This window comes from Thalassophryne amazonica, chromosome 9, assembly GCF_902500255.1.
Source record: "Thalassophryne amazonica chromosome 9, fThaAma1.1, whole genome shotgun sequence".
Lineage (NCBI taxonomy): Eukaryota > Metazoa > Chordata > Actinopteri > Batrachoidiformes > Batrachoididae > Thalassophryne > Thalassophryne amazonica.
Window position 1 is genome coordinate 97628893 of NC_047111.1, and position 24578 is coordinate 97653470.

Consider the following 24578-nt stretch of genomic DNA (forward strand, 5'->3'; position numbering starts at 1 on the left):
TAAAATAGCAGGTTTGACAATTAGGTGTTATATTGTTTAAAAAGAAAAAGTAATGGACTCCCACTCAAACTGCTGAAACAAACAAACAAAAAACAAAACTGTCAGGATGACAGAAAAACTGCCTGCTTCACTGGATTAAAAACTACTATGTGTCATTTTTGAAAAAGATAGTAAATGCTATGTCCATTAAATATTAATGTGTTTTTATTTTATTTTTATTTTCAATGTTATTTAATTTATTAACTTAGACTTTGACAGAAACATGCAAAAAAGAACTTTGATCTTACAAATATTACAACATAAATATCATTTTTTTGTTTATTATTCTTGCATTCAATGCATCTAAAACCACCCAAAATTAGTTAAAATAAGGCTTGTCAAGAATGTTTTAGTGGTATAAAACCCCATAGCTTCAGGGGGCCGCGGAAGCTATGAGTCGCAATCACATAATTTACCTGGCACTAAAATGGTCCTAGCTAGAACCCTGATCAAGAGTAATATTCAGGCTTTCAGTGACTTCCTGGACTCGAGCATTATAGGTTTATTTGTATGCATGGAAGGTACTGAACTTGCAGAGGCATTCAAGTCTCTGGGTCCAGATTGAGAAATGCCTGACAAGAGCTTAGGGAGTCACAAGGTCACTGGATAGAGCTGTTTGGTGACACTGATACCTTTGCTTTCTTTAGGTTCATGGTGCTTCCTGTATGGTTGTGAGGCTTGGACACTAACTAGTGAGGTGGTGACTGGATGTTTGTTTATATATTAGGTCTTGTTGGAGGCTCTTTGGGTATCACTAGAAAGACTGTACTTCAAACAAACGGTTACTTTGGGACACTAAGATGAGAAGCATGACTTGCATTGTGAGGAAATGTCAAGCTACAACATTTTGGCCATTTGTCATATTTTTGGGCATGATCCACCATGGAGGTACCACAGTATTGAGGATCTCAGCAACTGGAAAACATCAAAGAGACCCTGACATTTCACATGACTGCTGCAGACAGTTGCTGCTTTCAGGAGGTAGGGATAGACCAGTTTTCTGCTGGATGGTTGCCATCCAGGACCTAAGACAGTTCCGATCTGCAGTGGAAGTGTGCACGTCCAAACCTGTCAATAAACATATTAACTAACTGCTTTGTTTTGTTTTTCATGGTCAACTCCCCAGAAATGATTACACAGGCGGCAGTGAAACTGTTGCTGTTTATTTATTCCAGCACACGAATGCAAAACCCAAAAATAAAGCCAGACTCACCATGAACTGACTTATAAAAGAAGGGAGGAAAGGACATGTTATTTATAATGGACTGTCTTTCCAAAGAAAGTTTCTGGTGTTAACATATTGATTTTAATGTCATAACTGAATTAATTTAACCCAATGACTGAATGATTTTTAGGAGCAAATGTTTTTTTTCTGTTCATCCTTCAAAACAGAATCTTCATTATTCCTGTCATCTACTTCGGAAAATGGCTTCCATTAATGTAACATTCATTTTAATTGGATATTAAGGATAAAATAGGTCCTTTAAAAGGTACTGAAAGCTGTGCCAGAATGACTAAAGCAGTGTATCTCCGGGATTTTCTCTTAGATTTTGTCTTACCTACAGTATATCCAGTTCTTTGCTGCTGCAGTGACCCAGACTTAATTGCAGATTCACCTTATCTTATTTTATGTTGTGAAACAAGGGATAATTTACACTACAGCTCCACCACATATTCCTCACAATGTGGCAAGAGATAAGTACTAACAATGTTTTGTGTTTAGATTATTACAGTTTGAGAGGAGCACTTGGACTTGCTGATAAATTTTTTTCTAATTCAGTGGGAAGCTTGTTTCTGGCCGTATCTGAAATGTCTCAAGGTGCAGGTCAATTAAGGTGCGCACTTGCACGTACATCTTCGTGACAATCTCCACCCGCTGTGTTCCAAGCTGGACGCCGTGCTTTGTTCCACTGGCTGCCACGCGTAGTGCGCTGGACGCTGTGTATATAAAATAATTATTTTGTAGCGGATTAATCATTTTCTATGCAAGTTAGCTGTTGAAAATGCCTCTAATCACTTCCGGAATCACAGAGGAGCGCTCCAGCTGCTGCTTTTCTCGCGTGCGGGCACTGAGGTGGAGAAAGCATTTGGAGCCGTCTAAAAAGGTAATTATTTGTTATGTTTATTTTGTAATGGCTTGGTAAAACAGTTACATGTTCTTTCCTTCTTGTGTGCAGCTGTAAAAGTATGTGATAGATTTATCACATAAAAGATCTATCACATAAAAGTGGTTTGGTTGTCCATTCGGCTGCTCCCGTTTTGTGTTTGGGGTCGCCATGTGCTAGATATTGTGACAGATTTAACATTTCACTATAATTGTTCAGATGAGCTGCGCTGTGACACAACCACTCACACTGTTCACTTCTTTTCTCGACAAGCTGCATGTAGTGTTGGCGAGTAGATCGTGCAACGTTCACTACAACTTCTCCTTTGCTGCACAACATTTATGCATGAAAGATATTCTGAACGTTTCAAAATTCTCTTTGCACAACTGCACGCACTGGCGCCTCTCTCACGTTCAGTCTACACCTGTTAACGACAAGTTTACTCTCCTGCACGACACAGTGTGTGCAAGTGCGTGCCTCAAAGTCGTGCAAATCAATCAATCAATTGTAATAAATGACAGGGGGCCTTTAGTGTGAGGCCTATGAAAGCACACAGTTCTCTCTAACACATCCAGAAGAATATATTTGATCAGGACTTGCAAATATTAGCTGAAGAATATCACCTCTTTTTAGCCTCTGCAAACCCTTTGGTGCTTCTTTGTAAGATAACTCAAAAACTAGTGAACAACTTTTTATGTTATAAGGGTGTTGTGAGATAATATTACATTTCAAAAACACTTTTAAAAAACCTTAAAAATACAGAAACATCTCTCGACAGAGTGTCATTCTGCAGAACAAATAGGATGGTCTGGATATTCATATGTGGCATTTAAGAATTATGCACTCAAACCGAATGTCATGATAGGTGGTATAAAAGCAAAATATGAGACTGTGTGCAAAAATGTCTCACTGTGTTACCAATTTCTCCATAAATGCACTTAAAATGATTGAAATAAGAATATATACCCATCATGTTAATCTGCACTTTCCACTGCTAACTGCTGGTATCAAACAACCACAAACCAAACATTAATGATGTGCAGCAAATATAGCTCTGTGCACTTACTTTGCTTTCTTATCTGTTATCTTACAAGTTGAAGCCAACTTGAAAGCAGATTACAAATAATGTACAAGGCCATGTCCGTGAATGACTTAATATTGCACATTTTTAAAATGCAGTATTAAAGGCGCTGTTCAACTTCACGGTGAATTTTAATTCAATTTATTGTATTTCACAATAGTCTGCGGATTCCTGTGATTCTCTTGAGGAGGCAGAATACCTGGTTGTGTAATTCATGAATTAAAGTTTGGTTACCAGTAATCTGTAAGGGCCCCTTCACACATAACACGATTGAAGCCGACTGGCACACGAAGGAGGAATTGCATGCCACTAGTGAAAAATCAGAGCCGCCTCAAAGGCTTCGTACAGCTGTTGCCACAACCATTCGTGCACACAAGCGGCCGAAAGACAGTGAATGCCCTCTGAGTGCCCATTTGACCCCTCTCTCGACATGTGCCAGCCAAATTCCAGGTGCCACACACAAACATCTAACACTGCTCGCTGGGCACTTAGAAAAGGCTCCCGGCACAATAGTAAACAGCAGGCGACCACATTTGAGCTGTCTGAGAAAAGTGTATAAGCGCCACACAAGTGTGACGTAACCTAGCAACACACGTGGCGACGGCGTGCCAGAGTGTTAGCTCCCCCTCAACACATGTGGCGTGTGTGTGTATCGCGCATGTGTCACGCACCCCCCCCCCCACAACACATGTGGCATGCGAGGGGTGGGTGGGGCACACTTGTTGTTGATGATCACACGGGGAATGGCCAGCCATGTCTGAGCACACACAGCTCAGCAAAGCGCCTCTCAGCTGATCGCCGGCCAGCCGCACACTGACAGCTGGTACTGATGGCTCAGTACACACGATGTGTTAAGGGTCTTTCACATTGAACGCTTCAGCGCGACGCTTCAAAGCTTCCCAATGCATTGTAATGCCAGGCCGATGCGTTTCCAACGCGTCGTGACATCAGCCACGGTGCTTCGGAAGCGGCAAGGGGGCGGAGATTGCGGCTACGTCACACTCTGGCTGTTTCCAAAACCTGAAAAAAGTTCAGCGATCGCCATCTTGAATTTGCGTCGCCTGAACCACAAAAAAGCTTTAAAAAACAGCAGTAGAACGATTCTCCCATCACCCTGCTGGGAGAAGCTTTTTTCAGCTACTTTTCAGAGTGACGCCGACCGGGGGAGGACTGATGACTTGGTGGGATATCGATCGAACCGTGACAGCGAGCCGACCCGCATGGAGAAGCCGGCCTTCAGGCATCATCCCTGGGCAGACCGAGGCAGGCAGCCAGGGGGATGGAGCAGACTCACTCAGTCCGAAATCTTCCACTTTTGGATATATGCGAAGCCCCAGTTTGCCCAACGGAGTTTAGTTCTGCAGCTTTATCGAGGTAAGAATAAAATAAAAGTAAAAGTAAGTTTCTGCACTGCTGTGAAGGTTTATTGATCAGCTAACGTTAGCTTAGCTTTTTAGCACAGTTGATCTGAGTGAACGCTTTAATTTGTAGATGGTTTAGTCTTTCTTATTTTTCCCAAATAAAGCTACAGCTTTTTTCGATGACCACAAATTTCAACTTTAAATAACTTTTTTTTTTCCTGGCATTTTTTTTTTCATCGTTTTTTTCCTTTTTGTGTGTGTGTGTTTCTTTATATTTAAAGAAATATTTTTATTTGTCCCAATCAGGAACATTTTCTGTGCAGACAACCAAACATCCATTGATGAGCTGAACACCATGAATTCCAGTCGAAAGAAAACATCTCTGCTCTTCAAAACAGGACAAAAGTGTCTTCAGCAACACCACCAGAGTTCAAAGCTGCAGAAGAGACCTTCATCTGGTCCCGAGAATCCAGCATAACATTACCTGCTTCTAAATAAAAGGCTCTTTCAACAGCAACTATTTTATTATTTTTTAAAAAGCTGTTTCATTTTATATTTTAACAATAAATGAGCAGATCACTAATGCGCTTGGTTTCAGTTCAGAAGGTTCGGGGTTCAAATCCCACCCCTGCCACATTTCTCCATGTAATGTGGAGTTGCGTCAGGAAGGGCATCCGGCGTAAAACTTGTGCCAATTCAACATGCAGATCCACCTTGGATTTGCTGTGGCGACCCCAAGTGCAATCAAGGGAGCAGCCGAAGGGACTTACTTACTAAAAATGTCCACGAATCAAAGTCCAAAGACATTTGCACAGGTAGAAGCTCTCCACTTATTGTGCTCAAATTCATATTTTAGAAATTACTCTGTCCTGATAACAGTATTAAAGGCAATTACATTACAAGTTGAAATGACCATTAAAAAAAATTCATCATGAGGTTTATGTCACAGAAATACTACTTTACAATCATTGTTAAATTATTTCCTGTTGCATTTATAACAAACATTTGTATTTATTTACAGTGTGTGTGTTTTTCTGGTTAAAATGAGATATAAATAATCTACCAGACTTTAAAAAAAATGTACAAGTTTCCATGTTATTTTATTTGTTTAAAAATAAATGTCCAAGGTTCCTTATGTTAAACAAGAAATCATCTAATCTGAAATAAAAGGTGGTTTTAATTTACAAGAACCATTTATTGATTTATTTAGCTATTTTAATTACAAGTGTTCTAAACTTTTTTTTAACAGTTATCAGAAATTCTGAGGTAACAAACAACAAACATTTCCAAGGATTTTTTTCAGAAAACTGCTCTATAAATGAACAGTCCTGTGACATGTACAGATCAGTCGTTTCTGCACCAATCCGTTTTGTACAGATCAGTGATTTCTGCCAGTAGTCTTCCGTGTTTTGGCCCGACGCATAGTTCCTATGTTCGCATAGTTCGAAGGTACGTCACGGCTCAGCACGGCGAAAGTTGGATTGGATTGAACTTTGACCGTGTCGGCCTGCCGACAAGCAGCAATGCACGCTCCCGTCAGAAGCATCGTTTTAGCTCGGCTTTTGACGCGACGCTCCTGACGCGTCTAAAAAGCAACGTGTCTCATTGAAAATAATGCTTTTTAGACCTATTTTTCACACTTCTGACGCGTTCAATGTGAAAGGCCCTTTACATTAAAAACACAGAGAACACAGACAGGACAAGTATATTAATACTTACTACAATAACTACACTCAACAAAAATATAAACGCAACACTTTTGGTTTTGCTCCCATTTTGTATGAGATGAACTCAAAGATCTAAAACTTTTTCCACATACACAATATCACCATTTCCCTCAAATATTGTTCACAAACCAGTCTAAATCTGTGATAGTGAGCACTTCTCCTTTGCTGAGATAATCCATCCCACCTCACAGGTGTGCCATATCAAGATGCTGATTAGACACCATGATTAGTGCACAGGTGTGCCTTAGACTGTTTTTTTTTTTTCCCCACAGCAGTGACGTCCGCAAACAAAGGGGGGGCGTGTCCCCCTGCGACCCGCAGCTGTTCAGATATCTGTGCTCACAAGTCACAGCTGGGGAACACCTGTAGTGGCTGCTAGAATATGACATTGCATAACTACACCGTGAAGTGCGGATGCCATCTTGCTGTCCTCACGTGGGAATAAATTAAAATACATATCGCACCAGGTGACCGCAGCGTCAGCGCACTGCAACACTGGTGAATATCGTGAAATGCTGAGAATCACTGCAAGGCGCGTGTCCCTGTGGGATTTTCCCCCATTGTAATAATTAAAAGACATATCACATTTACAACATGGTCACCAGCGGAACACTGCGCGCTGGACACACAATGCCGGCTGATGCGTTCATGACACTAGAGTCAGCTCTTCATGAGACGAGATCCCGGCTGATGTCTTCATGAGAGGAGCGCACCAGGTAATTCATGTAAAACATAAAAAGGAAAACAGTAATCCAAGTCATTTCATTCCTTCCTGGTGTATGGCTAGGCGGTGGCTAAATCCGCTCTTTAGAACAGGAATTAAGTACAGTGGTCCCTCGCTATAACGCGGTTCACCTTTCACGGCCTCGCAGTTTCGCGGATTTTTTTAGTCCAATTTTGCATGCTTTTTTTTTTTTTTTTTTTTTACAGCGCATTGTGTTCTGCGTCCTCATCACACAGGCCAGTCGTGGCACCACGAAGGGAGAGCATGCGCATTGTGTTCTGCGTGTCTGTTTCTAAGAATCTTCTCGCCCAGAAGAAAAAAGAGCGCCAACAACTACCCATAACTGTGTTCTTCACTCAGAAAAAGACACCTGCACCGAGGTGTGACTCAGTGGAAAAAGGCGCGACAGCAGCACGGCACCAGGATGAAGAGTCGCGGTCAGAGGAACTGTGAAATACTGGTTAGTCACTATTAATAATTTCTTATGTGTTCAATACTACTGGAATGAATTTTAATAAGGAAAGTTGTTTTTTTTTTTTCTCACCAAAATGGATGCTACACTCAATCTAGTTTACCGTCTGGAATAGTCCCAGATTGCATTTCAGAGCTTCTAGAATTCAAACATAATTTTGGGTTTCAGCTTTTTTTGTTTTTCACCATTTTCATCCCTTAATATGTCAATCGTGAGTCAATTTTGTGCGGATTAAAGTTACTAACTGGGACTCCTGTCTTATTGTGATAAAGAAATGAGAATCGTCCTCCGTCCTGTTCACACAGCTCCAAACGCTGTGCGGCTCTCTGACGAGTCAAGTTAGAATGATAGAGTCCAGTCGGAATTAATAACTTCAAAGCGAAACACCGTTTTATTGATTTTATTTATGTCCAGAGATCAAGGACACAGTGATCAATTTCATATTTATTTACTTTAAGACTCAATGAAATATATAGAAAAACTGTAAAGCCTACTTTTAGTACAAAAATTCACAAGAGGTTGTTGTGGCTGGGGTGCCTGGCTGGCTTTTGTTTCTGTCTTCTGTTTTCTGTCTTCTGTTTTTTCCTTCCAGGTGGGATGCGTTCAGGACTGAGTGGCTGTGTGGCTGAGTTATTACGACCTCACCCTGATCACCTGAGGCTGGTCATGTGCAGCTCGTCAGGACTCACAGCTGTGGTGCATCTATATGGATTGGGGCATGGTTGCATTTAAGTCTGGAGTACACAGTGTGTATTTGCCAGAGACTCGACCTTGTGACCAGACGGGTGAGATCGACGTTTAGAGAACCATCTCATCATCATGGACGCAGAGACCGTACCAGGTTTGATGCCATGGTCTGTGAAAGAGGAGGGGGTGAGGTCTCACGCTCGTCAGCACACTTCCTGAGGTACTTTAGGTTTTGTGACTAACATGAGTACAGTCAGTAAATGTGGTGTCCCTCACACCTTATTATATTGGGCTGTTATGTTAGTTGTTTAATCAGCTTCCACTGCAGTGGAGAATTGAACTGGGTGTTCCATGCCTGCAGGGTGGGAAGCTGATTGGTGATTAAGCCAGGAAGTGTTTGCTGTTTATGTACACCTTTGAGTGGTCTCTCTGTGTGTGGAGTGGTGGACTCACATTATGGTTTCTTCTTTCATAGACTCGGTTGGTCGCGGCCACCTGGGGGGTGTCGGCGGGGTCCTTGGGTCCGAACTGTTCTGGCTCCGGACCGTTTGTGCTGCTGGGAGCGCACCGTTCTTCCACCTCGCCAGACCGCGCACTTATTTGTTATTAATTAAGCACTCACTGTTATGTCATTAAATTCTGTTATCCTTTGAACCGTGCTCTGTTTCCTTTATGCTGGGTCCTATTGTCAAACGCTGGTCGGTACTCCGACTGCGTCCGACACATAACAGAGGTATCGATAAGGGAATCGATAAGGAATCGGATTGATAAGCAGAATCGATAATGGCATCGATATCGATAAAATCTTATCAATACCCATCCCTATTCATGACTTGAAATGCTGGCATCATTTAAGTGCGTAGTTGGTATACTTTCCCACTGACACCATGCAATTTTAAAAATTTGAGAAGTCATATTCTGAAAAATCATCTGTCTGATTTTGAAGTTGGGCTATGCTACAGTGATCCCATATCTCAAAATACCATATAAGAAATAGTTTGCCATGGAACAACACTACCCTCCAGCTCAAAATAAGATAAAGTGGTACCTCTGTGAGAGATATATATATAAAAGCAATGAGGGACTTTCTCCAGTCAGCTTTGATTACTGGCTGAAGAGAAAGTAAACAGGCAGTAAGGAAAATCCATCCTCTTCTATGTGCGCCTCCCTCCAGCTTTTGGAGGCTCTCATTTTGATCAGCCTCCTATCCTGGAACCCATTACCTTTGTCCATGACACCTTAGCATCTCCCGAGGCATGTTTCTGCACCGACACAGGGAGGGTGTCCCCAACTCTCTTCACAACCTTTCCAGTGGGACTCAGCATCAGATCCAAGTCTGAAAATAAATAAATAAACAGGCACAAAAGGATGGATATTTTGATTAAATGCTGCGTCCATTTATTTTACAGCCTCTTATCTTGGGTGACAAAGCTTCCAAGATCCTGTAACCTTGAAGGCGGCTCATTGAGCAGAAAAACGCTCAAAGTCTATTTTCAGACACAGTTCTGTGCTCAGGGTTTAGCCATTATGTCTCCTTTGTAATGAACCAAATGATTTCCATCAAACCTGAAACGATTTAATTTTTGTTCATATTGTAAAGGTCGGTCATTCTTTCACTTAGTTTGCATTAAAGACTGTCTGCATGTTAAGACTGCTTCAAGGTTAAATGTGCATTTTGTGATGGTTTCACCTCTTATATCATTTATATATATCACGGTTATTACCTCATTTAATGTAGTATGAATGGACATTAACTGATCATTGTACTTTTATGAGATGGGACAACTGAAAAAAATGCATTTCTACCTCTGCCAAGGAGACTGGGTTTTATAATGCGTACTTTAGGTTCTTTATTTTGAATCGCATCAGAAGTTGCCCTTCTGAGTTCACTGCATTTTAAATGACACTTTTAAAAGACACTGAACATAGTATCAAAAATCGTATGTTAGCAGTCACCCTGTGATATTGTCCACATCATAAAACACAAAGCAGAGGACAAGTTTGGAGAAATGTTGTAAAGATGCTGTGTTTGGGTCTGTGAATAGATTAGGCATTATTTTTGGCCACCTTTGCAGAGCAGGATGCTCGGTGTCTACGAGTAAGTAGCTGGCTCACCAATATGTAGACCTGGGTTTGAGTCCCACTCATGCTACCTGTCTGTGTCATCGGACAAGACACTTAATCTGCATAGTCTCATTTCATCTAGCTGTAAAAGGGCATCAGTCCTGGCTGGGGAAGTAAATGTGAGGCATCACTGTAAAGCACTTTGAACATCTACTAGATGGAAAATGCCTTTAGAAATGCAGTGCTTCTTCCTTCCTTCCTTCTATTTCAAGAACTGGCTTTGTGACATCACAGGGTTATACATACAGTATACTACATAAACCCCTGGATGAGGATTTTACTAGGGCTGGGTATCGATTCAAATTTCAAGAATCAATTTGATTCCGATTCTTAAGATTCAGAATCGATTATTTTGATTCGATACGATCCGATATCAATATGAGCTAGCGTTATAAAAAATGTTTTTTGAGGTGTTACCTGATTTTCTAGTTATGCAACACTTCACAAAACTTGGCCCTCAAAATGCAGGCAATAGTGTTTCAGAGAGTTCTAAATGTAAAAATTTTCCAGGGAATAATGGCCCCGGTGTCCACTACAAAACTGACTTCTGCAGCTACTACTGTATGACTTAAATAGCGGACGATTCTCTTTTCTTGACTGCAACAATAGTCTTGGTAGTCATGACTGACATCTTTAAATGGCTTTGACAGAGGATGATGAATAAATTGTGGATGCGCTGCTTCCTGCCTGCTACCTGTCCTGCCGGGACACATGTGATGGGTTACGTGATGGACAGTTGGAGGAAATGGCAGGTCATGTGCCTTTACACGCTGTCTGTGGAGGATGTCGAAGATGTGTATATATTTGGCATGGTGGTGACCGGGTTCCTGCTGTGTGGAGCGGGCATAGCGCTGGTTTACCAGAAAATTAAGAAAGTGGAAGCGGCAATAATTGGCCCGTCCAGGCTGCCCCACATGATTGATTCGATTGGAAGGGCAGTGTCAACTCAGTCGGCGGGTGTTAACCGCGCATTGGATACCATCTCCGGTAGGATGGCTGCACTGGAAAACCGCATTGATCGTCAGTAATGACCACATCTCCTTTCTTAATTCAGATGTATTGGAAGCCACTCTGTCTCAGACTGTGGAATCTTTCAGGCGAATTTTCATTCGGCTTCCTAAAACACAGCTGCACTTCAAGGCCGCTGTGATAAAAACCTCCTGGAGAAGAACAACGCTCATGCCTCACTCCCCTCGTCTTCCCCCGCCCTCAGCTTCTCCATCTCTGTCGTTGACTGTGGACAGTGAACTGTAAAGGGCTGGGCCCCTCCTCCCTCCAGAATGGACGAGCAAGACCGCTGATGGCGCCTAAAGGCGGCCTCCGAGTGTTCTGTCTGATAAGTGGACTCTTACAAATCTCGGTCGTCGTCTCTCGTCCTGTTGTTGTGTGTGATCATTGTTCATTGTGCTGATGGGTTTTTCTTTCCCAAGTTTTACCTTGTGTGTGCTTTTTATATGTGTTCATGTACCGGGCCGGCTTATGTGTGTGTTATGTGTATGTCGTCTGTCGTCATGAGGCCGGTCAAGGTTTGCTCAGCCCTGCTGTTGACCTAAGGCAGGATATACATCTGGAGCTGGTCCCCGGGCGCCTAAAGGCGACTTCTGCTCCTAACTGGCAATTAGGATGGGTTAAATGCAGTAATCACATTTCATTGTGCAGGGAACATGTTCCTTTGTGCATACGACAATAATTTTGAATCCTTTGAATCCTTCTAAATCAGAAACAGCACGTCCACAATCAATGTAGAGAAATGGTCATTTAATTTTTACAGTTACACACCCTCAACGGCCCCAACTGTAGCATAATATTTCAGGAATGCTGGCGAGAAGTGCATATATATATATATATATATATATATATATATATATATATATATATATATATATATATATATATATATATATACACGAGGTCTATTAGAAAACTAACCGGCAGTTTTATAAAAAACAACAACAAAAAAACTATATGGATTTGAATCACGTGCGATTACACCAGACATGCTTGAACCCTCATGCGCATGCGTGAGTTTTTTCACGCGTGTCGGTGACGTCATTCGCCTGTGGGCAGGCTTTGGGTGAGCACTGGTCCAGCCCTCTCGGCTGAAATCCTTTGTCTGAGACGCTGCTGGAGACGGCGCGCATTGCTTTATCAAACTTTTTTCAGGACCTGTGAGGGATATCCGAGTGGACACTATTCGAGAAATTCAGCTGGTTCTCGGTGAAAAGTTTAACGGCTGATGAGAGATTGTGGAGTTTCTTTCGCTTTAAGGACAGCTCACAAAGCGGATCGGCGCGGCGCGGTCGGAGGTGGCGTCCGTCTGGCTGTTTCAAGCTGAAAACTTCCACATTTCAGGCTCTGTTCACCCAGGTCATCGTCAGAGAACAGAGAAGTTTCAGAAGAAGTCGGCATGAGGAGTTTATGTGGACATTCCACTGTTAAAGGAGATTTTGTAATGAAAGAACGTGCGGGCAAATTCGCCGAGTCGGTTCCGTGACGCCGCCGCAAATCCGTCTGCGCCGCGACAGGAAAAACACCTCCGTGTTGAAAACCATTTGTAAAATTCAGGCGGCTTTTGATGGCTTTCAACAAGTGAGTATCTGAGAAATTGTTTAACAGCTGGGCATGTTCCAACTTGTCCGTTAAGGTTTCCAATGGAGGCGTTTTTCCTGTCGCGACACCCCGCGGTCGGGTCTGGCCCGACATGCGAATCTGCCCGCACGTTCTTTCATTACAAAATCTCCTTTAACAGTGGAATGTCCGCATAAACTCCTCATGCTGACCTCTTCTGAAACTTCTCTGTTCTCTGACGATGACCTGGGTGAACAGAGCCTGAAATGTGGAAGTTTTCAGCTTGAAAAAGCGAGACGCCGCCGCCTCGGAGCGCAGATCGCCGTCAGGCGCCGTGGGCCGTCCTTAAAGCGACACTTACAGACCAAAATCTCTCATCAGCCGTTAAAATTTTTACTGAAAACCAGCTGAATTTATCGAATGGTGTCCACTCTGTTGTGCCTTACAGTTTTTGAAAAAATTTTGATCAAACAAAGCAGCAGTCTCTGAGCCATTCCTAAACAATGAAAAAAACGACGAGAGGGTGGGCCACTCCTCACTCAAAGACTGCCCACAGGCGAATGACGTAACCGACAGGCGTGAAAAAACTCTCGCATGCCCACGAGGGTTCAAGCATGTCTGATGTAATCACACGTGATTCAAATCCATATGGTTTTTGAAAAAAATAATAAGGTCGGATACTTTTCTAACAGACCTCGTATATATATATATATATATATATATATATATATATATATATATATATGAATCGATCTGTGGGAATTAAAATGACAATCGATTTAAAATGGGCAAACGATCTTTTCAACCCAGCACTAGATTTTACATATATGTAGCATCCTTTCCCAATATATGTGCAGGTTATCAGAGCTGTGTGGGATGATGAAAGGCATGTAAATTCCGCTGGTATGTATTCTGTTTTTTTTATCACTACAAGAGCACCGCATAGCTTTTACCATCACAGGAGCTTGGTTGCATTTTTTTGTTTTCATGCATGCCGCTGAACATAGAGAACATCAGAGTGTATAAAAAGAGACATAGTGCTTACAGAGTCATGTCCTGCAGAAAAAAAGAATATTACTGTCGTCAACGTAAACAAAACTGTGAATCAGGCCAAACAAAATGTTATTGTGCAATTGTTTTCACAGCGGTTAAGCTGTAAAACACACCGAAGCAGGAGCTAGTCTTGTAGGGTTCATGAACGATCAGATTCCTTTGAACAGCTCTTTCATGATGAACCGAGGCTTACTAGGTGGAAGCTGTTAGTCTTGTTGATAAGTCTGCTAAAATTTCACTGTCCTCCTTAAATCCAGTGCATGCCCCTACCTGATCGTGAGCGGTGAGAGAGTGGGAGGAGGGGAGGTGGGGGAGAGGAGCCTTGGGAGTCATAGAGTGAGAGAGCGAGAATGCAGAGTCCACAGACCAAGGCACTGTGTGTGTGCGCGTGCACTTCTTTTCATGACAATTCAGGTCATTTTCATAAAACACCTTCAATACTGGGAATACACTGGGAAAAAGAGGACATTTTCCACGTCCTCAGTTTTCCAAGCACTCCAAAGTTGTTGTGTGGGCCGCTGAAGAGGAGGTACTGCTGGCCCACCACCACTCGTGCTTGAAGCCCGCACTTCAAGCACGAGAGGGCGTCGGAGCGACCGGGAGTGACAGCTGTCACTCATCATCCGTACCAGCTGTCACTCATCCACTACTCAACACCATCACCATAAAGGCCGGACTGCAACTCCACCTCCCCGCCGAGAAATCAGCTACCATTCAGGTAACTTCTCTGCTGACTTACATTGAGTAATAATTTGAACTTCTTTGCAGCCGTTTTCCTGTGGTGTGTCCTTATCTGTGGGATTGGCGTTTGGTGTGGACTGCGACGGCTTCGCCTCACACCCCAAACCAGATAAGTGGTGAAACAGGAGCTGCACGAGTGTGTGATTGGAGGTGGAGGTGCTCCCTCCTAACTAAACACAGACTGTGGGATTACTGAGTGTGCGAACTCGCACTCATCAATACTGTTTCTGTTCTCTTCCAGCAGTACCGGGTCTGACTGCTGAAGACAGTGGCCACCTGGGGCGCAGGGCTTGGCGGCTCCGGTGTTCTTCAGATCCGTTGGTGGTGGAAGCTGTGTGGGATCCGGCTCTTCTCTCGCCAGACGTCTTCTATCGTCGAGCCTGCCCACACGTCACCTTGTGTATAATTGACTTTCCACCATATTGTTATTGTCTGTACTTCGTTGTGCGATTCACAACATTAAATTGCTACTTTTTGGCTTATCCATTGTCCGTTCATTACCGCCCCCTGTTGTGGGTCCGTGTCACGACACTTTCACAACACAAAGTATTCTAGATGTAAATGTATTCTGCATGTAAATGTGTCAAATCAGATTATTACAGTTATCTGATTACTAAATTATATGATTATTATAGTCATGTGAAGGTGCTCAGTGAGACTGGTATCTTGCTGACCTAATTAGATACAGTAAGTGTCAAACCAATGACAATAGCGTCTCTGAACATAATTTTGATGAGACAATCACTGTTGGGAAAGTGTAAGTACACGGACCCACAACAGGGGGCGCAAATGAACGGACAATGGAATAGGTCAAATAACAACACTTTACTGTTGCGAACGTGCACAACAAACACAACAGATTACACAATAGATCAGCGGTCAAATTACAAGGTGTCGTGTGGGCAGGCTCGAAGATAGGAGACGTCTGTCCAAAGCAGAACCGGAACACACGATTTCCTCCGCCACCAGACCCCGGGAATACTGGAGCCGCCAAGTCCCGAACTCCCAGGTGGCCACTGCCTCCGCGTGTCGGACCTGGTACTGCTGGCGAGGAACAAAAACACAATTAAACGTGGGTGCGTCTGCACCCAGCAATCTGCACGGCAGGGAAGCTACCTCCACCTCTCGTTGGAGAAAAAGTCTGTTATCACTCACAAAAAGCACAAAAAAAAAGGGCTTTCTATCAAGCAGTCAGGCTGAGGATATTACCTTTCAGGTAGAACGATATCTCGGCAAAGAGGTGGAGATGACGTCTTGCTGATATACCGATGCAGATCAGATGAGTGGTGACAGCTGTCACAGGTGATGAGTGTCAGCTGTCACCCCGGCTGCTCTTGTGAGGCGGCAGCGCCCTCTTGTGCCTGGAGCCCGCACTCCAGGCAGGGTGCCCTCTGGTGGTGGTGGGCCAGCAGTACCTCCTCTTCAGCGGCCCACACAACAGGACCCCCCCCTCAACGGGCGCCTCCTGGCGCCCGACCAGGCTTGTCCGGGTGGCGGCGGTAGAAATCGGCCAGGAGGGCCGGGTCCAGAATGAAGCTCCTCTTCACCCAGGAGCGTTCTTCAGGTCCGTACCCCTCCCAGTCCACCAAATACTGGAAGCCCCGGCCCATCCTACGGACATCCAAAAGCCGGCGCACAGTCCAAGCCGGCTCGCCATCGATGATCCTGGCAGGAGGCGGTGCCGGACCCGGAGTACAGAGGGGTGAGGTGTGATGTGGTTTGATTCGGGACACGTGAAATACAGGATGGATCCGCAGTGAGGCCGGCAGCTGAAGCCTCACTGCGGCTGGACTGATGACCTTCTGGATTTTGAAGGGACCGATGTAACGGTCCTGTAACTTGGGGGAGGTCCACTTTGAGGGGGATGTCCTTTGTCGACAACCACACCTCCTGCCCTGGCCGATACGCAGGGGCCGGGGTCCGCCGACGGTCTGCATGGGCCTTTGACCTCATCCGGGCCCTCAGCAAGGCAGAACGGGCGGCACGCCACACCCGACGGCACTTCCGTAGGTGGGCCTGGACCGAGGGCACACCGACCTCTCCCCTCAACCACTGGAAACAAAGGCGGTTGGTAACCCCAGACATACCTCGAAAGGGGAGAGGCCGGGTGGCTGACGACACCTGGCTGTTATGGGCATACTCGATCCAGGCCAGATGGGTACTCCAGGCCGCCGGTGTGCGCGGCTGTCACGCACGCAGGGCCTGCTCCATCTCCTGATTGGCCCGTTCTGCTTGCCCGTTGGTCTGGGGATGGTACCCGGATGAGAGACTCACTGTGGCCCCCAGTTCCCGGCAGAAGCTCCTCCAGACGTGCGAGGAGAACTGGGGACCGCGATCTGAAAACAATGTCTGTTGGGATCCCATGCAGCCGGACGACGTGGTGAACCAGGAGGTCCGCTGTCTCCTGGGCCGTCGGGAGCTTCGGGAGGGCCACGAGGGGCCGCCTTGGAGAATCGGTCCACTATCGTGAAGATGGTGGTGTTGCCCTGGGACGGCGGGAGACCCGTGACAAAATCCAGGCCGATGTGGGACCAGGGGCGATGGGGCATGGGCAGCGGCTGGAGCAGACCCAAAGCCCTACGATGGTCAGCCTTGCCCCTGGCGCAGGTGGTGCAGGCCTGGATATAATCCCGGACATCGGCCTCTAGGGACGCCCACCAGAAGCGCTGCCGGACAACTGCCACGGTTCTTCGCACCCCTGGATGACAGGAGAGCTTAGAGCCGTGACAGAAGTCCAGGACTGCAGCCCTAGCTTCTGGTGGGACGTAAAGTCTGTTCTTCGGCCCAGTTCCGGGGGTCCGGGCTTCGTGCCAGGGCCTCCCGGACGGTTCTCTCTACGTCCCAGGTGAGGGTGGCCACGATAGTGGACTCCGGGATGATGGGTTCCGGTGGATCCGACAACTCCGTTTTGACTTCATCTTCATGTACCCGGGACAAGGCATCCGATCTCTGGTTCTTGGTCCCGGGACGGTAGGTGATCCGGAAGGTCAAAACGGCCGAAGAACAGTGACCAGCGGGCTTGCCTGGGATTCAGCCGCTTGGCAGTCCTGATATACTCCAGGTTCCGGTGGTCAGTGAAAACCGTGAATGGCACGGACGTTCCCTCCAACAGATGTCTCCACTCTTCTAGAGCCTCTTTCACCGTCAAGGAGTTCTCGATTGCCGACGTCATAGTTCCGTTCGGCCGGGGTCAACCTGCGGGAAAAATAGGCACACGGGTGAAGGACCTTATCGGTCTTCCCGCCCTGGGAAAGCACAGCCCCTATCCCTGAGTCCGAGGCGTCCACTTCAACCACTAACTGGCGACTAGGATCGGGCTGCACCAGAACGGGTGCAGACGAGAAGCGCCGTTTCAACTCCTTGAACGCGGCATCGCAACGATCGACCAGGGTGAAGGGAACTTTTGGTGAGGTCAGGGCTGTCAGGGGGCTAACTACCTGACTGTAGCCCTTAATGAACCTCCTGTAGAAATTAGCAAAGCCGAGGAAACTGTTGCAGCTTCCTACGGCTAGTGGGTTGGGGCCAGTCTCTCACCGCCGCAACCTTGGCCGGATCAGGAGCGACGGAGTTGGGGGAGATGATAACCCCAGGAAGGACAAAGAGGTGCGGTGGAACTCACACTTCTCGCCCTTCACAAACAGCCGGTTCTCCAACAACCGCTGCAGGACCTGACGTACATGCCGGACATGAGTCTCAGGATCCGGAGAAAAGATGAGTATATCGTCTAGATATACGAAGACGAATCGGTGCAGGAAATCCCGCAAGACATCATTAACTAATGCTTGGAACGTTGCGGGGGCGTTTGTGAGGCCGAACGGCATGACCAGGTACTCAAAGTGACCTAATGGGGTGTTGAATGCCGTCTTCCATTCGTCTCCCTTCCGGATCCGAACCAGGTGATACGCATTTCTAAGATCCAGTTTAGTAAAGATTTTGGCTCCATGCAGGGGGGTGAACACGGAATCTAATAATGGCAACGGGTATCGGTTGCGAACCGAATCTCATTCAGCCCCCTGTAATCATACATGGACGAAGTCCGCCATCTTTCTTGCCCACAAAAAAGAAACCTGCCCCCATCGGGGAGGTGGAGTTCCGGATCAGCCCGGCAGCTAATGAGTCCCGGATGTAGGTCTCCATTGATTCGCGCTCAGGTCGTGAGAGGTTGTACAGCCTGCTGGACGGGAACTCAGCGCCTGGAACCAAATCAATGGCACAATCGTACGGACGGTGCGGGGGGAAGGGTGAGTGCCAGATCCTTGCTGAAGACGTCAGCAAGATCGTGGTACTCAACTGGCACTGCCGTCAGATTGGGCGGGACTTTGACCTCCTCCTTAGCCTGGGAACCGGGAGGAACCGAGGATCCTAAACACACCCGATGGCAGGTTTCGCTCCACTGAACCACCACCCCAGACGGCCAATCGATCCGGGGATTGTGTTTTAACATCCATGGGATGCCCAAAATCACGCGGGAGGTGGCAGGAGTTACAAAAAACTCAATCTCCTCCCGGTGGTTTCCAGACACCACCAGAGTTACTGGTGGTGTCTTGTGTGTGAGTAAAGGGAGGAGGGTGCCATCTAGTGCCCGCACCTGCAATGGCGTAGGAAGCGCCACCAGAGGGAGCCCTACCTCCTTTGCCCATCTGCTGTCTAGCAGATTCCCTTCTGACCCCGTGTCCACCAGTGCTCGGGCTTGAAGGGTTAAATCCCCGCTCAGGATTGTGACTGGGAGTCGTGTGGCAATTTGTGTGTGTCTCACATTGAATGTCTTGACCCCCCCTTAGCCCGGTCTCTAAGGGCGAGTGTTGACGTTTTGGCCGTTTGGGGCAGTCTCTCTGTGTGTGCTCTGTTGAGCTGCAGAGAAAACACTCTCCACGGATCAGCCTTCCCATTTTGGCCCTGTGCGTCTCCCTAACAACGTCAACAGGGGGAGCTGTTGCCCCACAAAGCGCTGCGGCTGTGGAGCGTGGGGAGGGCGGCCCCTTTTCGAACCCGGAGGGAGAGGGGCGGCGCGTATCCGGTCACGTCCTTCGCCTCGCTCCCGACGGCGTTCCTCTAACCGATTGTCTAATCGTATAACAAGATCAATAAGCCCGTCTAAATCCCGCGGTTCGTCCTTAGCCACCAGAGCTCCTTTAGGACCAACGACAGTCCGTTTACGAAGGCGGCACGGAGGGCAGTGTTATTCCAGCCGGACCTCGCAGCCGCGATGCGGAAGTCGACTGCATAAACAGCTGCGCTCCGGCGCCCCTGTCTCATTGACAGCAGCACGGCTGAAGCGGTCTCCTCCTCTATTTGGTGTGATCGAACACTGTTCTGAACTCCCTCACAAACCCATCATATGTCAGAAGGAGCCGTGAATTTTGCTCCCCAAAGCGCTGTAGCCCAATCGCGTGCCTTGCCGCGAAGCAGATTAAGTTACATAAGCTATCTTGCGAGAATCAGTCGCGTACATGACAAGACGTTGTGCGAAGACGAGCGAACACTGCATAAGGAAGTCCGCGCACGTCTCCACACAGCCTCCGTACGGCTCTGGAGGGCTTATGTATGCTTCCGGGAAGTGGGAGGGGTCGTTGAACGACCGATTGGAACGTCACTGTTACGCACAGGATCGACAGGAGGGAGAGCCGCAGCAGCGCCCTGAGGGCGCGCCTCCACCTGCGCGGCGAGAGCCTCCACCCTGCGGTTAAGGAGGACGTTCTGCTCGGTCATTAAATCCAACAGAGCCGTGAAAACGGTGAAGGATCCGCTGCAACTCACCGATCATATCCTCCTGCGGGCGCCTGTGCGCCCTGTTCTTTCCATTGGCCGTTCAACAGCCGGTTGACGCCCCTCGGGATCCATGACGTTGGCCGAGATATCCTGTTGGAAAGTGTACGTACACGGACCCACAACAGGGGGCGCAAATGACGGACAATGGAATAGGTCAAATAACAACACTTACTGTTGCGAACGTGCACAACAAACACAACAGAGTACACAATAGATCAGCGGTCAAATTACAAGGTGTCGTGTGGGCAGGCTCGAAGATAGGAGACGTCTGTCCAAAGCAGAACCGGAACCACACGATTTCCTCCCCACCAGACCCCGGAATACTGGAGCCGCCAAGTCCCGAACTCCCGTGGCCACTGCCTCCGCGTGTCAGACCTGGTACTGCTGGCGAGGAACAAAACACTATTAAACGTGGGTGCGTGTCTGCACCCAGCAATCTGCAACGGCAGGGAAGCTACCTCCACCTCTCGTTGGAGAAAAAGTCTGTTATCACTCACAAAAAGCACAAAAAAAAAGGCTTCTATCAAGCAGTCAGGCTGAGGATATTACCTTTCAGGTAGAACGATATCTCGGCAAAGAGGTGGAGATGACGTCTTGCTGATATACCGATGCAGATCAGATGAGTGGTGACAGCTGTCACAGGTGATGAGTGTCAGCTGTCACCCCGGCTGCTGCTTGTGAGGCGGCAGCGCCCTCTTGTGCCTGGAGCCCGCACTTCCAGGCAGGGTGCCCTCTGGTGGTGGTGGGCCAGCAGTACCTCCTCTTCAGCGGCCCACACACAATCACACTTGCGTGCTTAAGGTTTTTCTTGCTTAATACAGCCTTTTTAATCATGCATTTCTTGTATTTATGTGTGTACGTGCGTATGTCTATGTGTCCTTGAATTCTCAAGCTCCTCTCACACAGAAGGCGTGTGCATGAGGGTTGGAGGTGTGTGCAGCACTCGCCACTATCTGCCATAAACACAAAGTAGTGAAGTCTGCTTACAAAGACATGGCCTGCATATTTAGATAATTCTGAATGCACAGATGAGCCATTTGAATTTGATGTGTGCACATATTTATTTAAACCAATACAGTGAAAAAGAGCTTCAGCTTGCAGGAGTGCATTCTTGTCTTCCTACACAGAGGTTTCAGTGAGATTAGCATAATTATTGGTACACACACCACCCATTCAAAAGGTTGGTTGGGCACCCTTGGGCACCCAACCAACCTTTTGACTGGTGATGTGTGTACATGCACTTCTCCCCCACATTTTATAAAAACTAATATTAAAATGCACATTGTGCACAAGGGATGGTGCCTCAGTGCAATGGAAAAGAGATGATATGAATACAAACAAGAGATATATTTTCACATTATTTCACTGCCCACAGTTATGGTAATCTCGTACTGAAATCTTGAACTATCTCAGAGGAAAACCTTTGGCTCTAAGTGGAAGAGAACCCATTACATTTTGGTTATGATTTGTGTTATGATTTTGGGGATGATTTGTGTTGCTCTATTTAAGAAATCTGGGTTTAGCTTACTGGCTCTTGGGGTTCTAAAATAAATTTGAACATTTGACCTCTGTGCTTCTGCCCAGGCTACTACATTATAGCCAACATCAGAAGCATAAAAATCAACCATGTTATTTTGTATATAGGCCCCAGGCCTATATTCTGAATTCTTACAGCCCCAATTCCAGTGAAGTTGGGACATTGTGTGAAATGTAAATAAAACAGAATACAATATTGGAATCCTCTTCAACCTATATTCAATTGAACACACCACAAAGACAAGATATTTAATGTTCAAACTGATAGTTTTTTGTTTTTGTATATAATATTTGCTCATTTTTAAATGGATGCATGCAATACGTTTCAAAAAAGCTGGGACAGTGGCAACAAAAGACTGGGAAAGTTGATGAATGCTCAAATAACACCTGTTGAAACATTCTACAGGTGAACAGGTTATTGGAAACAGGTGAGTGTCATGATTAATGTTCAAACTGATAAACTTTTTTGTTTTTGTGCAAATATTTGCTCATTTTGAAATTGATGCCTGCAACACGTTTCAAAAAAGCTGGGACAGTGGTATGTTTACCACTGTGTTACATCACCTTTCCTTCTATCAACACTCAATAAGCATTTGGAAACTAAGGACACTGATTGTTAGTGTCATGATTAGGTATAAAAGGAGCATCCCCAAAAGGCTCAGCCGTTCACAAGCAAAGATGGGGCGAGGATCACCACTTTGTGAACAACTGCGTGAAAAAAATAGTTTCAACAGTTTAAGAACAACCGTTTCTCAATGTTCAATTGCAAGGAATTTAGGGATTCCATCATCTACAGTCCATAATATAATCAGAAGATTCAGAGAATCTGAGAACTTTCTACACAGCAAGTGGCAAGGTCGAAAACCAACATTGAATGCCCATGACCTTCGATCCTCAGGCAGCACTGGCATTAAAAACTGACATCATTGTGTAAAGGATCTTACTGCGTGGCCCAGGAACATTTCAGAAAACCATTGTCAGTTAACACAGTTCATCACTACATCTACAAGTGCAAATAAAACTCTGCCATGCAAAGTGAAAGCCATACATCAATAACATTCATAAATTGCCGCCGCCTTCTTTGGGCCCGAGCTCATTTGGAATGGACAGACGCAAAGTGAAAAAGTGTGCTGTGTCTGATGATTCCACATTTCAAATTGTTTTTGGAATCATGGACGGCGTGCACTCTAGAGAAAAAGACCATCCAGATTGTTACCAAGCGCAAGTTCAAAAGCCAGCATCTGTAGCTGGTATGGGGGGTGTTAGTACCCCTAACATGGGCAACTACACATCTTGATGGCACCAACAATTCTGAAGGTAGATCCAGGTTTTGGAGCGACACATGCTGCCATCCAAGCAACGTCTTTTTTCAGGGACCATCCCTGCTGATTTCAGCAAGAGAAAAGCAAGCCACATTCTGCACGTGTTACAACAGCGTGGCTTCGTAGTAAAAGAGTGCGGGTACTAGACTGGCCTGCCTGCAGTCCGACCTGTTGCCCACTGAAAATGTTGTGGTGCATTATGAAGCGCACAGAGTTGTGAAATAAAAAATTGTGAAATCTGAGGAAAATTTGCAGGGGGTCTGGGGACATAGGCCCCCAGGAGCCAGGCTCTCGGGCCCTGTGGGGTCCCGAGAACCAATAAATTTTTTATTTAATGATACATTTTCAGTACATCTCCGGAACAAAAAGTTGCAAAATTAATGCATATTTAAATGACCCTGTATTCAACCGTTCATTTTAAACTGTCAATGGTCATGTTTGAAATAACAGAATATACATGGAAGTAGGACCTGGAATGATTTTCCTTTTAATTGTAAACCAAATTATCGGCATTAACTCAGAACAATTAAACTACATGAAATTCATGAAGACTGAAAAGACTGCTACAGGCATTTCAAAACCACAGCTAAAGCTTGGAGACTATTTTGAAAATCATGGTAAAATATCAATAACCATACCTTATAGTAAAAAAGACACATATTCTTGTGGTAACTTCCGGTAAATCCACTCAAAGCCACAGTGTCTTTTTCCCATGAAAAACGTCTACATTAATAAAAACTCATTTACATTCAGACAAGTCCTTTTTTTCCCAAGGAAAGAAAGTCTAGACGAATGAAAAAAGTCACATAATCTTGTCTAAAATCCTGTTTGAACAGCAGCACAATGTTTATTTCCAGAGAGAAAAATTCTTACCGTGTTTTCCTGAGAGGGCACAGTTCACTTTTCCCGTTTCTTTATCTTTCAGGTGTGCTGATGAAGCCAGCGACAATTCCACGGATTCTTGTCCTTATCAGACTTTTCAAACAGTCTTTCTCGAACATCTTCTCTCTGTCCAATGTCAGCCCGTGACACAGACATTCTGCACAAGTCTTCTTTTAAAAACTTTAGAGCTCTAAAGGTTTGTGATGTCCACATGCTACTTTTAGCTTAAGCGTCGCCGCAGCAACCAACCAGTCCCACTTTACCACAACTGTCGCAACAGCCATGCTTTTTTCTCCTCAAAACGCCGCGGATCCGAGGACACTGATTTGTATCTGTAACACACAGATCGGTGTCTGTGGACTGCCGCGGTCTTATAAAACATGCACG

General features: G+C 45.7%; 1 protein-coding gene across 1 annotated transcript in view; it reads right to left on the minus strand.

The window, feature by feature from the left end:
- Positions 1-24578, minus strand: part of alcama (activated leukocyte cell adhesion molecule a) — a 434306-nt gene that overhangs the window by 26640 nt on the left and 383088 nt on the right. Inside the window, exons 9-10 of the mRNA XM_034178820.1 lie at positions 22976-22990; positions 9420-9532 (exon numbers count right to left, since the gene is read on the minus strand). Of these exons, the coding sequence (XP_034034711.1) occupies positions 9420-9532; positions 22976-22990 (128 nt within the window). The remainder of the gene's footprint in view (positions 1-9419; positions 9533-22975; positions 22991-24578) is intronic.